Source organism: Charadrius vociferus, unplaced genomic scaffold (genome assembly GCF_000708025.1).
Source record: "Charadrius vociferus isolate BGI_N301 unplaced genomic scaffold, ASM70802v2 scaffold361, whole genome shotgun sequence".
In the NCBI taxonomy this organism is placed as follows: domain Eukaryota; kingdom Metazoa; phylum Chordata; class Aves; order Charadriiformes; family Charadriidae; genus Charadrius; species Charadrius vociferus.
Window position 1 is genome coordinate 458,717 of NW_009646657.1, and position 15,433 is coordinate 474,149.

The 15,433-nt window shown below is 41.7% G+C and overlaps 1 protein-coding gene across 1 annotated transcript in view; it reads left to right on the plus strand.

Annotated features, from left to right (window-relative positions):
• Window positions 1-15,433, plus strand: part of HDAC4 (histone deacetylase 4) — a 164,056-nt gene that overhangs the window by 27,637 nt on the left and 120,986 nt on the right. Inside the window, 1 exon segment of the mRNA XM_009889067.1 lies at window positions 11,166-11,410. Coding sequence (XP_009887369.1) covers window positions 11,166-11,410 — 245 coding nt within the window.

Sequence of the window (15,433 nt, forward strand, 5' to 3'; positions counted from 1 at the left end):
ATTTAAAAAAATATTCCTTGTGAAAATATGTAAAACTGTTATAATTAAACCTGGATCTTAACTACTGCGTTGTTGTGCATCTGTTATGGTAAAACTCACGTGTTAAAACTCATCCCAATGTCACTTTGGCTTTCCATGTGTATAGGAAGCAGTGCCTGTCCCATACTGATAAAAGAAAATGATGTTCTGGCCTTCACAGGCTGGGGATATTTTCAGCAGAATAAATGCTGAGTTTGTTCCATATTTAAAAGGCCATACTGATGTCAGTGGTTTGTGCAAAAATGCCAAGAAAAAGCTTGCTTTGAGTGAAAGTCATCACTGACGTTGGGAAACCTTATCATGCATGGAGTACTTCTAGGATGCGGGATGCAGGGAAAATCTGCCATCATTCTTTAGGATTTCAGTACTAGCAGTGGAAAGGCTGATTCTTCTTGTTAGCTCACACTTACATTGATGGGCTGCCTTAAGAAAAGGATTTTGTAATTATTCTGTCCTTTATCATCCTGCTATATTTAAATATGTTCATTTCATCTCATGCATCTTTAAAAAAAGAAAAGGATTTAAAAAAAAAAAGTCTTAACTCAGGTGTTTGTTCCCTGGAGTTTGTATTAAGTAAGAAAGGCAACACCTGTGCGTTTTGCAGAAATAAGAAAGCGCTTGAGTGTAATTTCTCTGTGCCGTTGTGGAATCTGCACATTTTGAGTTTATCTGAATTTCTCTAGGAAACTACTTGTGTTTAACATTCTCTTAAAATAGCTTTTTTTTTTTTTTTTCTCCTATGCATCTTAATCATTTTGAGTGGATAACAAGGAACATCTTGGGTCCTCATGCAGCTGAAGTACCTCAGTATATGGGTTTTTTCAAAGCAAAAGCCCTGAGAGAGTGGCTTACAGAAAGCTGTGGGCTACTTGCCTGTTTGACTGTATGCTTGTCTTCTTGGACCAGGGTCTGGGTTTCTAATAAACTGCTGAAAACACAGCAGCTTGTCAGCAATCAATGAAATTTTTTTAGCTGAACGCTTTCCTGTTACAGTTAGCTACTTAGCTACTGGGTTTGCTGCTTCTACCTTTTTTTTTTTTTTTCTTTCTTCCATGATGGAGAATATTGCATTGCACATTTTGGGGCTTTTTGTATAGCTGGGTGTCCCTTGACTGGTGGCAGAAATGAGTTGACTAGTCTGTTATTAATAACCATTCATTCATTTGCTGTTTAGAAAGACCAGAATATGTCATCTTAGTAAAATTATAGGATATATTGTGGAACAAGTAATTGCTAAGAATTTTGTTTCACCTTCTCTTTTATTTCACCTGTACTTGACATACCATGGCTTAATTTCTCAATAAATTGGTATGTTAGATCCTGAGCTGTTTGTTAAAGCTCCCATTCTCATGGAGTTACCAGCTGCTGATCCCAGAGACTGCTGCGTTGCCTCTGCTTTGCTGTGCAGTTTTCCTTGGTGGTGCCCAAACCTGGCTTCAGCAACATTTGTGCTGCTGTTTTGTCTTCTTTTAATGATAATCATTCCCTTCCCTCACCTTGCAAACTGGTAGGATGCAGCAGGCACTGGAGAGCAGGGGTTGGCCGTGGGTTCTGCGTATGGTTTTGGCAGAGTACCAGTCTTCCTTCTCAGCAGCATATAGGTGACTTTGATCTCCCAGCTCATCTCTGTGTCTTTAGGAAGCTGACAGCATTTCCTTATAGCCATAACTGCTTTTATCACACAACTCCTTTTTGAATGGCCTGGCTGTTTACCAGCTGGCACCATCTCTACTTGCAAGCGAGCCTTCACTTCAGTTCTCATCACATCATCTTGCCCACTCTACCCCAGGATCCCCTCCATCTATGTGACTGGCACCACTGTGCTCTGACAGGAGTTACAATGGGAAAACAATTCTTCCTTGATGCATCCCAGTGAGGAGGGGATGTGGTGTCTGCTGTCCTCCTTAAAGTTCACTGTTTAACTCTTGGCACTCCTACTCTGTTGCTAGTTTGTCTGCTGGCTTTTATTCTTGATGATAAGAGTTCACCGCTTTGCCAGGCTCCAGAAAGAACCCCAGAAGAAAGTCCAGGCATTTGTGTAACCCTACCTTTGATGTATATCTTGCAAACTCACCCATTTGTATCTAGCTGAGTAGATGGTTGTTTTTTTTACCCTCAGGGGAGTTTTTCCATGTATACTCACAGGATGAGACTTGCAGATTCCTGCTCCATCTCTTCCACGTGTAATTCTCCTTTCTGAAGTATCACTTTCCCTTGAAGGATGTTCATAGTGAGATTAGAGAGAAATGTATGAGAAATCCATGTGGGTTTGTCTTTTCAGAACTATATCAGATCTTCCTTCAACCTGCCTTTTTGTCTTGGGTATCTTGTAAGGTGAGGAGTTTCTTTTACCAGCAGCGAGACAGATGGATCAAAGGCATTAAGTTACCGGATAACGCTTGAAACAAGGAGACAGGTGAAATTATATTCCCAGGATTGCCTTTTAAGACTGGATCTTTTTGTTTTGTTTTCTGATGTCTTTTATTGTTTATTTTGATGCTTTTTCCTGGGGAAACTTAGGTGCATTTTGATTGTCTGCCCCTCAGCATGGAAGGAAACCATGCAAGGAAAGGCTTAACCACAATTGTATGAAATCTAAAGTAAGAAATAGTCCACCCTGACTCTTTTGCTTCCATTATCTTGAATTTCAGTAAAAGCACTGGCATCATCCAAGATGCTAATTTGTTAAAGAAGTTGTTGAACAACAAGAAGACAGAGAGGGATAACTATTGAAAAGGAGGCGGTAAAACTTGAGTGTCTTGCTATGGAGCTTCTCTATCCTGCACAGGCTCATTTGTTGGAGACATCTGTGCAATCAAGGTTTTATTCCTGACTTTCTCAGAGGCACTGTGACACGAACTCTTCAAATTCCTGTTAAGGACTTATTATATTACATGTGTTTGGAAATGTCCTGCTTTATTTGTGAAGTGTTTGGCTTTCTTGCTGCGGCAGGACATAATGCTGAAGGTGCTCAGGAGATCAGGGTGGTGCTGCAGCCCGGGGTCAAGTGTGTTGAAGCCTTTTGCAGTACTTTAGACAGGACCATCAGAAATGCATGTGGCCTGTAAGATCCAGATGTTTAGCCATGAAAGTTTATATTTTTCCAAACTCTGATCTACTGCTATGAGGTTGTGAGCAGGTAAACACTACAAAATGTTATTTTCTGTCTATGGTTGATGGAATTTTGTGGTTTTTCTTCAAGCAAAGAGACTTTTATGTTTTAAATCTAAGATGGAGAAAGTAGGATAAGTGGGCTGCTCTTCAAGTTTTGGTTTTCTTATCATCATGAATAAAATTTGTATGTAGATCTCTCATATGTTTCTAATAAATGCTAATGAGATCTCTTCGGGGAAGGTGTTAGGATCAAAAAAGCTGGTTATAGAAATCCAGAATCACGGCGCCCTTATTATGTCTTCAGGTCTCAGTAGTAATCAGCAAAAAGTTTCTTTGCAATGAATGAGTGAGTGACATTTAAAGCTCCATCTGTTGCCTACGGTGCAATGCCTCACGATGTGTTTCAGTGGGTGATGGGATGATTAATTTTGGTTCCCATTCATGCCGCATGAAATATTCTCATAGCGGGGAATAGCTCCAGCCCTTGCTGAACTGCAGCATGTGTGGTGCTTGTAGGAAACCTCAGCTGCTCTTTACTCATAGCTTGTGCGCCAAGAAAGGATCCAGGCTGCATTTGCATTCACCCACGCAGCTTCTTAGCAGGCTACACAAAATACCAGTGACTGCGGTGTACTGACCCACCTGCTTTTGAGGGATGGCTCCGCTGCCAGTGCCGCTGTGGCTTGCTTTTCCTTACAGGCCTGTTGTGAACAGACGATTGGCCTGTCCCTGTAGGTGAGGACCACCTTCTGATCTCAGGGTGAAATAGTGGCCTGTCTTCTCCATCTCGCTGTCCGTTGACCTAGCTGCACTGTCATGCTTAAGCTAGTTGTGTAATTCTAGCCCAAATGGGATCCCACCCACCTGGGATCCTGGTCTTTGCCTTTGGGAGAGTAGAAGTAGGAAGTAAAGCGGAGATAATGAAGTGCTTCTCCTTGCTGCCCCACATCACCCCACCTTCCCAGCTCTGCACATAGTCCTTTATTTTGGCCTGGTGCAGTACAAATTCATGGAGGAGCATGGCAGGGCTGTGCCTTCATCCTGCCCCCATATGATGCTTGTGATGTGCTGCAGAGGATGTTGGTGTCCTGGGTGCTGCTGCACCAATACCTCCTGCTCCCATCACCTGCTTGGGGTCCTGAAAAGATTTGGGGCTTCTCTAGTAAAGCCTGGTGAAATCTTTTTGAGAGAATAAGCTGAATATAGATGGTAATGGGGGTGTGTGTGTGTTCCCCTCACCTATTAATTTCTGCATATATTTGGGGCATCTAGCGTGCTGCAGATTGAAACCAACTAAATCTCAGGCACTCTGAGGGTGCTGCACCATGTTTGCATCTGCTTCGTTCCGTTTTACACGCAAAATACACTGCTTTTATCCTGGCACTGCAGTCAGATACTGCAGTAGCTTGTTTCTATTAATAGCTCTGATCTCACCGTTTCTTAGTGTTTCGATGAGTTTTGACATTTTCGGAAGTGGAAGCCCTGCGGGAAAAGAGTGCCTCAGCTGCCCAGCCACTGTGCTGGCTGGCAGAGGGGACGCCGGCACTGCGGGCTGCTGCTGCTGCCTCTGTGCAGGCAGAGCAGGCGGTTCCCGGTATGGGGGGGACTTAATTTGTAATAATCCAGCAACACTCAAATAACACAAGTCTTCCTTCCAGAATAAACCACCGCAAACGCTTCATCGGCTGCACTTGAAGCAAGCAGTTGCTCCTTGCCTCTCTCCTGGCTGATTTCAAGCAAAATGAAGGCGGTGGGTTTTAGAAACAGCATTTTGTGGCTTTGAAGCCTGCCTGCACTGTGCTTCTGATATGACAAAGTCTTTTCTGCCGGCAACCACCTGGTATTTGAAGGCTTTGCAAAATACAGGAAATTTTTTAAAAATCAAAAGCTGTTGCCAGACAGCAAGGGCAGTCCCCAGGAAATAAATTCAGTGGAATAAACACATGATTTTTTGCTTCTGCCCAGGGCTGAAAGCAACTGAAAATAATGCTTAGGGGGAGATCTGTGCACAGGCTTGCTGCTGTCCCACAACTCGTGCTGTGCCGGGATGGCACTGGTTCAGCCGGGCTGGATGGGGTTGTCTCTGATGGCAGCAGCCAAGAGCCTGGGGATGCTGAGCACGGTTTCTTGCTTTTGTATTTATTTTTTTGTGTGTGCTCAAAGGCTGACGTGCCGCTATTGGCAGAATCTGTCTGGAGGGTTATGCTTGCACGCCAGTAATTAGAAAGCGAACTCATTAGTTAGAAATAAAGTCCAAGTCCAGAGAGGATGGGAGATGGGGAGGAGGGGGGAGAAGCTGAGTCAATCGTTTCTGGAAAGCACTGGCCGGGGAGGTTCCACCACAGCCATCCAGTGGAGCGTCCCCTCCCTGGTGTGCAGTGATTTGGAAAGGCACCAGGGACTATAGAGTACTGTAGCAGCTGAAATGCTCTTTTATCAGGGTTCTGTACACTCTGTCTCCTAAGCTCACTCTGTCACAGACACGTGGCGGTATGTCTACTCTATATACTATGGGGGCTGGCAGAGGGAATGCTGCTTTTCTTTCTCCAGCCTTGATCAGATGCTCATCCCCAGCATTTGCAACAGAGGAGGCTGATGTGATTTTTTCCCTTCAAGCTGAAAGGAATTGCCGAGTAAAGAGCAGGGCGGCTGGGAAGGAGCTGTGCAAATTCAGTGGGACTCGCTCCATGCTGGACCGAGAGCGGTCTTGTGGAAAACGTTTCATGTACTTTCCGTTTGAAGGTGACGTTGTATTTAAAATGTGAGAGGCAATTTTCTGCGCTGCTTAAATTAAAAGAAAAAAACCCAAAATAACAGGGAAAAAAAAAAACAAAAAACACCAGAGTTTCTGGCAACAGCTTTTGGTTTGAGAAATATTTCTAAAGCTCAGCTTAAGAAAAGGTTATGCTGAAACGAGATTTGAATTGAAATCTTTGTTTCAAATATCCGTTGTCCATCTCATACTGAAATTTTGTTTTAACATACATTTCAGTGTGTTTTCAGGACTGAATCTTATATTTTAGTCCTTTAAGGGCTTGCATGAAAATGCTGTGTCAGAGAAGGGGAAGAAAATACAGTTATTACTCTTATTTAAATATGCATGTACATATTTAAGTAGTATCACCTTCCCCTAATCCCATCCAAAATGCTCAGTACTTGTGGAGAAGTTATTTTCCATTTTGGAGCATGGAAGAAACTCAACATATGACTGATCTGATTTATTTATTTATTTATCAGCAGCCTTGAGGTAAAATGATTTTAATGTCAATTTTTTTTATTTATTTTTATTTTCAGAAATTGTACCCTTGCTTTCAGGTTTGAGATTATCAGTTTATTTACAGCAAGTGTGTTTAACAAGTTTAGTTTAAATGACTTCCACTCAGCGGTGTTATAGGCAAGCTGTGAGATGTCAAATTTACAATCTCAACCACGAGGCCGCTCTGTGCCGGCAATCGATGGGGACTGGAATGCTTTAGGTCTTAATTAACGTACACACACAGGCAGTCTTTGATGCCTAGCCATGTTTTATTTATTTTGGGAGAGAAAAAAAAGCAGAGTGTTTCTAACTTGGTATAAAAATAATGGTAACTTGACTGTGAAAAAAACCCTGCATGCCTAGGTTGGCAAAAAAATTTAAAAAAAAAAAAAAAAATTCCTCCTGTTTTCTCCTTCCGTTCCTACAGGGAAGGAAAAGGCAGGCAGAACATGAGTTTATTATTAATAATTGCGATCTTGTCTTCGAATTCATGGGTTTGGCATTTCTCATTAAAACTCTGAATATAGTCTTTGTGCTTTTGTTAACGTCATGAATCTGATTGTATTAATATGTTCTCAAGGCAGAACTTACAAAAGCAATTTTCTAGTCTACCATAAAATATTCATAAGAATACAGGCTTTTTTGTTTTGATGATGTGTTCATTAAGCAGAGAAGGTTTTATTGTTTTCAGGAGGGCTCCGTAGGTCAGAAGCACTCGCTGCTTCTGTGGGGAGCTCATGGCATTTCAAATAGGGGTATTTTGAGACTGAAATAGTAAAAGTCGGGGATGACGCAGCCTCCATCGAGACTCTGAATGGGAATTGTGGTCGCGCTCTCTGCAGCTGGTGCCCCATGCCTGTGCGTCAGGCGTTTTGGGGGGGAAGAGTCCCTTTGGATGGGAAATGGAAGATTTGTCAAGTTTTCTTGGGACCAACATCCTGTACAGTGCAAGTTAAGGCTCTTATTAGGGAACAAAGCAGGAGTCATTTATAACAAAAGACACAATCACAAGTAGTAGTGTATTCCTTCTGGCTGAAACTGTATTTATTTCCACATGTTGAAAGCTTTTATTTTCTGCTTTAAGGAAACAGTGTTCGGATCATAAAGGTGTGTGTAGGAAAATGCATGGAGGTTTCAAGGTTGACAAATTCAGTGAGCTGTGTTGAAGATACCCAGTCTCCACATAAATCTGTTTAAGCAGAAGCGAGTGACTGCTACCTCTGTATTAATAACGCTGACCTTTAATCCACATGTATAAAAGATGGGACATGTTATTGCCAGGTGCTCAGAAATCTTCAGCTGGACATAAAAATAGTCAATGCATTTAAAAGCCGTATGATTCATGGAGCATGCTGTGCTGTTTGGTTTACTGACGAGTTGTGTTTGATCCCTAGGATTAACTGTTTCAAGCTCTCCTGGAGCCTTGGGGATATAAAGTTGCATTAAATCATATTCAAGATTATCTTTGGGGAGTTTTGGAACTCTGGGGTATTTGTCTATAAATTTGGGGTGGAGGGTGGGGGTAATATAAAAGCTCCAGCAACGCTGTGCTCGTGTCTGTATCTGGTGCTTGCCTGGACATCATTTCCACATGGATCCTGTGCATTGCTGATGGTCAGGTGTGTCTATGTCCTTATGTTGAAGTGATCACTGTAGGGTTGATTCAGTGGGGTAGGACAGAGCTGAGTTGTACAGTTCTTTTTCAGCTTCTTTTAAAGGTGGATCTAATTCATGCTGGAAAGCTGCTGCCCATGGTGAAATTATGTGGCAGCCCGTGGAGTACCCCTCCATGGGTATTTGCCACCCGATAAAATTGCTGCTATTCCAGGAATAATCACTGTCCATCTTTTGTAATGTATAGTAATTACGTTAGTAATGCTCAGGATATAATATCCATATGCACATGGTTGCATTGGATTTTTGATAGCCGGAATGCATCGTATTCTCGAAGGTGGATTGCTTTGGGGGGCTTCTTTTTGGTTTTGACCAAATAGCTGCAAATACCTAGTTTGCATTAGTACTCTCCTTTTTTTCATCCTGTTTCTCCCCAGTTTCTCCAAAGATCCAACATAGTAATGGGATATTTGCTGGCATGGAAACTTTACTCTTGTACTTTTCCAGGATGCATCCCGTTTCCCACAGTCCTTGGGATACACGATGGTTTCAGATTGCACCTCTTGCCCTGTAAACCATGCTGCTGGGGCAGGTACCGTATAGATATAGGGCCGTTATGGGGTTGCCTGAGCTTGAGCAGTGCTGGAGGAATCCAAAACATTAGTTTGTCACTGAAATACTGAAATCATGGCAAACCTGGATCTAATTTGGAGCATGGCATCTGAGATGAGAAGTTTCTGAAGTGATAGTCCGTGAAACAAGATAGCCTCTGCAAGGCTGGTTTTGAGCTGTCAGCTCCCACTCATGTGGGGGGGAAATGGATTAAGGGTTTTTTCTGTGCAAGTGGCGGCAGCATTTGCCATAGGGATGCTCCGTGGGCAGGAATGGGAAGGGGCTGACCACAGTACTGACCATGTAAGAGAGCATTGGCCGTTCTGAGGAGGGCTTAGGAATGTGTTGTTTAGGTGGGTTTGAATGGTTATTTATAGGCAAGAGTGTGGCCTTCTCCTCAAAATTTAATTTAATTTTCTTTTTCTGGGCCTCTCTGTTTCACTTAGCTTCAGAGTTTACCAGCATCAACTTCTCATGCATCAGTTACTGACAAAAGTAAATAAATGGATAGCATTTAGGAAAAACCTATTAAAAATCTTTCTCTGGGATTGATGATACTAATGTCCTGATGGAGTTCATAACGTTATGTGTGGGCATTTGCTGCCTATCGCTGTGGCTCTCTCTGGGGAATGGCACAGAAGGGTGACAGTGAAGTCACTTGGGTGCCCACAGCTGTGTGCTGTGTTCAGCACAGGGTCCTCGTTTATTTCTAACAATTTACAGTTGATTTCAGGTGATCTCTGAGGACATGCCACTTGGAAGAATGCAGTCAACCTCTTCTGTGCTCCTATCTTGTAACCTAGAGGAGGTGGCTGAAATCAGACCTGGGGTTTAATGATCAGGCTTGAAGTGAAGTACGAATTTAATTTTATATAAAATGAAAGTTCCTCTTCAGGTAGTGTTTTCGTAGGTGACGTACAGGTAGTGAAAGCTGATGGTCTGTCTTAGTAAAACTTTTCCTTAAGCCTTTTGCAGCTCCTAACCATTTTCCATGCATTTTCCTTTTGAATTGGAGTTTACTTCACCAGCTAGTTCCTTTGTAGGCAGAGAGAAATTAGCTTTTGTATAGTAAAACTGCCTTTGCTTTTGCTTTGGAAGGATGTCTGTCCTGCTGGGGCTGGCCTCGTGGTGGCTTGTACTGATGGCTTTATAGTAGGGTGGCATCTCTACCCCGTGAGATCTCATAGCCTTCCACAGGAGCATGCAGGAGCCTCACAGACTCCCAAGCAAACCCTGGGTAACCCTTTCGCATGGGGTAGGTGTCTTAGCAGATGCGTGACTGATCCAGCTTCAGTGATGCTGCTGATGCTCGCTCCCAACCTTGCACGAACACATCTTAAATATTAAACAACAAAAAAGTAACTTTATTTTCCAATTTTGTAGAAGCTCAATGCTTTTGAAGGGTTAGCATCTTTTACTTTGCAGATGATGTTCATTGAAAGGTATCAGAAGAATTATTGAGTGACTGTCCTGTAGAGTGAGGCATTAAATGTGGCAAATGTACAGAGTACATGTGAAATGCAGAACCTGTCATTCAGGCGGAATTTTTTTAAGTCATTCATGGCTTGACAGTAAATTTTTTTTTTTTTTTAGCAGAAACAAGCTGAGTTCAGTTATTGCAGAGGTATTTTTTGTAGATGTCTGTTGCTACCCTTTTTTATGACAAACCCCTTGTCTTCAGGGAGGTGCTTTTTGGGGAAGCAAAGAACTGATCTTTACTACACAGACAATCAAGGTGATAGCTTTTCCTTTTTTCTTCTCTTAGCATGCATCTCTTACAACAAAGCTGAGTTATGGGTCCTCTTGGTGCACATTACTGTTCTCTACTTTAGTCTTGGTTGTGCTTCATGTTTGTCCCACTTGGAGTTTGAACGACAGAGGCAAGTCTTTGCACAGTCACCATTTGAGCACCTGCTTCCTATCGCTGCCTGTGAGACGCATTTGCACCTTTCTGTTGGTTGCAGTGAGTAAGTCCAGTTTGTCATGGAAGCACTTAACAACTCTTCTTAGATGCTTCATCACTCATTTGTTTTTGGCTAAGCACTTTTCCAAAAGTGTATTCCAAAGAATACAGCACATACTGTTTTTCTGCATAAGGTTTTTAAAGTGGGAGCCTCATGTTCCTTACCATAGGATTCCATCAGTTGATCCGCTGTAAGTCAAGATTGATCCTTTCTGTGAAGTCTTAGATTAATCTTTATCTTTCTCATTTCAAGTGATGCTAGAAGAGTGGAATGGAGGTGTGTTTTGAATATGCAGATATGGAATGGTATCAAAAAGGATCACATGCAATGTGTTGAAGTTTTTTGCTTTTAGAAAATGCACGTGTTTGTAGGAAGTGGTAGCTGGAGGAAAACTGCTTGAACTCTGAATTCCTGTAGTGCTTTTTTACCATTTAAAAAACGGTGCAAGTTTAATGGTGCTGTTCTTGATTGGTTCCTCAAGGTCTTTGCTGGACACTGTATAAAAACTAGATCCCTGTGTGAATGCAGAATATGTTCATCTCTACTGTTGTGTTTTCATGTTGTAGTTGATGTGACCACAGCACTGCCCTTGCAAGTTGCACCGACTTCAGTCCCGATGGATCTGCGCTTGGATCACCAGTTTTCCATGCCCGTGACAGAGCCGACGCTGCGCGAACAGCAGCTCCAGCAGGAGCTGCTGGCCCTGAAGCAGAAACAGCAGATCCAGAGACAGATCCTCATTGCTGAGTTCCAGCGGCAGCATGAGCAGCTGTCCCGGCAGCATGAGGCCCAGCTGCATGAGCACATCAAAGTAAGTGATGGGCAGCCCTACGCTGAGTGGCATGTAAAACCATTCCCTGACCAGGAGATGCACATACAACTTTATTTTGGGGGTGGAGATATTGTTCTGGTCTTGGTAACCCTGTTTAAAGAATGATCTTTTGTAAAAGGATGAGAGCACCAAAATTTAAAAGGGGAATAACATTGAGGAGAGGAAGCCAGGTAAGCCGATGTCATGTTAAACCTTATCCACCCGTCTGTATATATTCAGAAATCCTGTGCCATACTGCCAACAGGTGGCTTGCAAGATCTACATCTGATTTAGAAAATTTGCATAGCCTAATTTCAGTAGAATTTAACGCAACGGGAAGACTTTTAGGCTACCTGTTACTAATATCACATTTTTGGGAGTGGAGTGGCGTATAAACTGCTCACTGGAAATGTGCTGGCATCACAAGGTGCAAACCTTTGGACCTTGGTGTCTCTGCAGTAATCGGAAATGCAGATTTAGCGGGTGCAGGTAGGCTTACACACCATCAGATTTTTTCAGAGTTGCACAGTGCAAGTTTGGCACTGGCCGGGTGCTTTCCGCTGCTCTGTTTCATGGGACGGAGAGGAAATGTAACACACAGAGTAAGTAGGAAGTACAGTTTAGAATGTGACTGTTGCATAGTGAAAACATTAGACATTATATAAATATTTCACAGTGATAGACTATTGCTATGGTAACATAAGCTTTCAGAATTGCTAATATGCTCTCTTTTCAAAGGGGAGTTAGCACTGCACATGGTAAATAGTGTTAATGTAATATTAAAAAGCAACCTCAATTTGACCTTATATAACTTTCATTTTAATACAAAATACATGTCAGAGTGGGGAAGATAGGATTAAAAGTTAATGGTGTATTATTTACAGACTTTTTAAACACAGATATGAGCTTGGGTTTGTAAGAACAGTTGTTTGAAGACTGATTAGCAGCCTGTGTCCTTGGTGGGTCCTCTGCTCGCTTCTGGACAAAGGTGGGGGGATGTGCATGCATGTAAATACATTTATATATGCAGTCATATGTATGCATAATAAGTGTATATATGTGTGTATGTAGTTATGTATACACATGGTTCTATATGTACATACTCATGCACGAATAGCACAAGAACTGTTGCAGAATCTGCGGTTCACATAGTACATTCAGGAGGGAAGGGATGGGAAATTTCTGTGACAAATATTTCCGTTATTTCCTTGTAATTGCATGTGCATTTAGATATTTGTCTATTAAAAATAAGAAAGGGTCATTCAGATTTAATGGACAAGCTCAAAGCATTGATAATAGGCACATATTTTCTCTCATTTATGTTAAAGCTATGAGTGATTCTGATACAAGTCTGTGTTACAAGGAAGTTGAGATCTAATTTCTTGAGAAGGCAGTTAGCACAGTATATCTAGACTGCTAGGTAATGAAGTTCTTCCTCTAATGTATAAGCTTGGCTAGAGGAAAAACTTAAAATAGGAATGATGTAATCCTGTATGAAAAAGGATGACCTGCGAGGTGATTTTACAATAGTAGTGTGTCATCATGACCAGAATTGCTTTAAAAATAAAACAGCACATTATTGAAATAAACCCCATGGTATCTCACAAATAAAATAAACCCAAAACCGTACACCAACATGTAATTATGATGGACTTTCTTTGTGGAAACATACTTCTTGCATTTGTGTTCATAAGTCAGCCCACATTTAGATGTCTCTTAGATTAAACTAACTTTCAGAAACTGGCAACTGTTTTAAGTGCAATGACTGTAGGGACTGCACGGAAGCTATTATTTTGTCCAGAGAACTAAAATTTATAAGCTCACATTTTTCTATTTTGAACTTCAAGATATTCAGCTCTGTTATGGCTTATGATAAAAGCCGGGGGGGGGGGGGGGGGGGGGAGGGGGGCAATATTGAAGCAAATAAAACACTTTTATCCTGTGTAAGTGAAGCACTAGGGTTCAAACTGTGAAATTTAGTATACAAATAGTCCTAAATGAAGATGCATTGCACTTTGGAGGAATTCAGGCATTTTTTAAAAATCAGCTGCTTAGGGTGCATAGTATGCGTCCCATGTGCATGTGTGCACACCGTGCAGCTCCAAGCATGCAAGGGAGGGCTTCCTCTTGCATATACGTTGGATCAAGGAAATGCTGCTTACTGCTTCTGTCCTCATCTTTTAATGCCATGGGTAGGGAGTGCCCAGCACACAAACTTGCCTGTTTTGTGAAAGGTCTAAGCAGATGTGACACTGCTGGGCCTGTCTCTGGTGTGGGGAGGAGCAGGAGTGGGAATGCCATCTATCATCTTTTCTGTTTATTCAAGCACTGAATCTTTAAAATAAATACATGAATCAAATTCTTGACATCCTCTTTGGGAGCTCAGAATAAGTTAGCTTCATTTGATGGTTGGCTTATGGCGTCACTGACGAGATTAAGAATTTCTTCAGTCTCCTGTCCCCGAAGTGAACTGTTCAATATGCAGAAATCTTTTAGACTGAGCGATGTAGTTGTGAAATTTTTCAGCTGAAAGTGTTTTGTAGCCTGAGTTTACGGTATTGTAAGGAGTCACGAGTCCATTACTTTTGCAAATTCTTACTCTCAAGCATCTTCCTCAGGTCAAGATGAAGTCTCACTTTGGGTAAGAAAAGGCTTGGGAACCTGAACCTACCGAGATTTCTGTTGATTAAGATTATATGTAATGACTAGAGTGAGCTTGCAGTGTGCCTTACTGCTGCACTGGGTTTTGTTCTTAGACATCTTCAGTGTCTTCCCTGACATTGGGGTTTTTTGATTCAGAAAGCAAACTTTCAGCAGCTATTGCAAGGTGATCGTGTATCTTGCAAACTTACTTCCTTTCCAAGAATTTGGGGCTCCTGCAGTTTGGCTAGAATTTTCAGCATCAAAACAACCTCAAAATCTAATGAAACAAATGAAAAATTAAAAATGCCAACATCAAAGCTCTCAACTTACTGTTTTGTGTATCTACCACTAACTAGAAGCAATTAATTTGGTGTTTTTCATTACAGCCTAGTATCCACCATTTTAATCTTACTTTGCGAAGCATGTATATGTTCATCTCTTTATGTACTTGAGCAGCAATTTCTGTGTTTCACCCAGTCTAATGCCTGTTTCTATATCGTTTTGCTTACAATTCCTGGATTGTAAGCACATTTTGGATATCACAGACCAATGTGTGTGTACAGTTACATATGCAGAGCAAACATTGCATTGGATCCCTCTTTTGTCAAGACATTCAGGTTTAAGTACTTTTGTACTCTTCCACTTATAGGTGTTGAATATTTTTGTCAACAGGAATTCAGTGGCTGGGCATCTGCTGCTAAAAGTAAAAAATAGTTTTGATGCATTTCTTAAGCAGCTTTTCAGTATTTTGGACAGACATATGTACAGCCAGGATTGCTAAGTTACAGCAAGAAGCACTGTGAAGATTTTAAAGAGCTTACTGATTTTAAATGTTAAACCCGTTTGTTTTCTTTCTTTTATTACTGTGGTGTCGATGTGAACAGAGGAACTGTTCTGACTCAATGTGAATTAAGAGGGGGGGAGTATCTCTCCCTCCCACTCCCCAAACAAAGCTCTACTATAAGAAACATCTTAAGTTCTTCTTAAGTAAATGAAATTTGGCTTGAAAAATGCTGGCATGTCTGTCTTGTTTTTCTGTTCAAGTAGATAACTCTTTCCTATTGAAATCTGAAGTTTGGCATTTTCCAGAACTTGGTTTTATTCCAGCAGCCCGGTTTTAATCATCTGAGGAGAAGATGACAGGATGGTCACAGTCCTTCTTCCTGCATGTGTGATCCCTTCCCTTGTGCCCCCAAGCAGCCTTTGCTTTTCTAGACATTGTATTTTGGAAGAAATAGCCTCCACATAAAGGTGGCAAATTCCAGATCGTGTTATTTGGAGAGCCGGGCTATGAGTGAAATAATATTTGTGAAAGGGAAGCATAATGGACCCAGTTAGAGCTCAGCACACGGAGGGAGTTGGGATCATTGCATGCGGGGA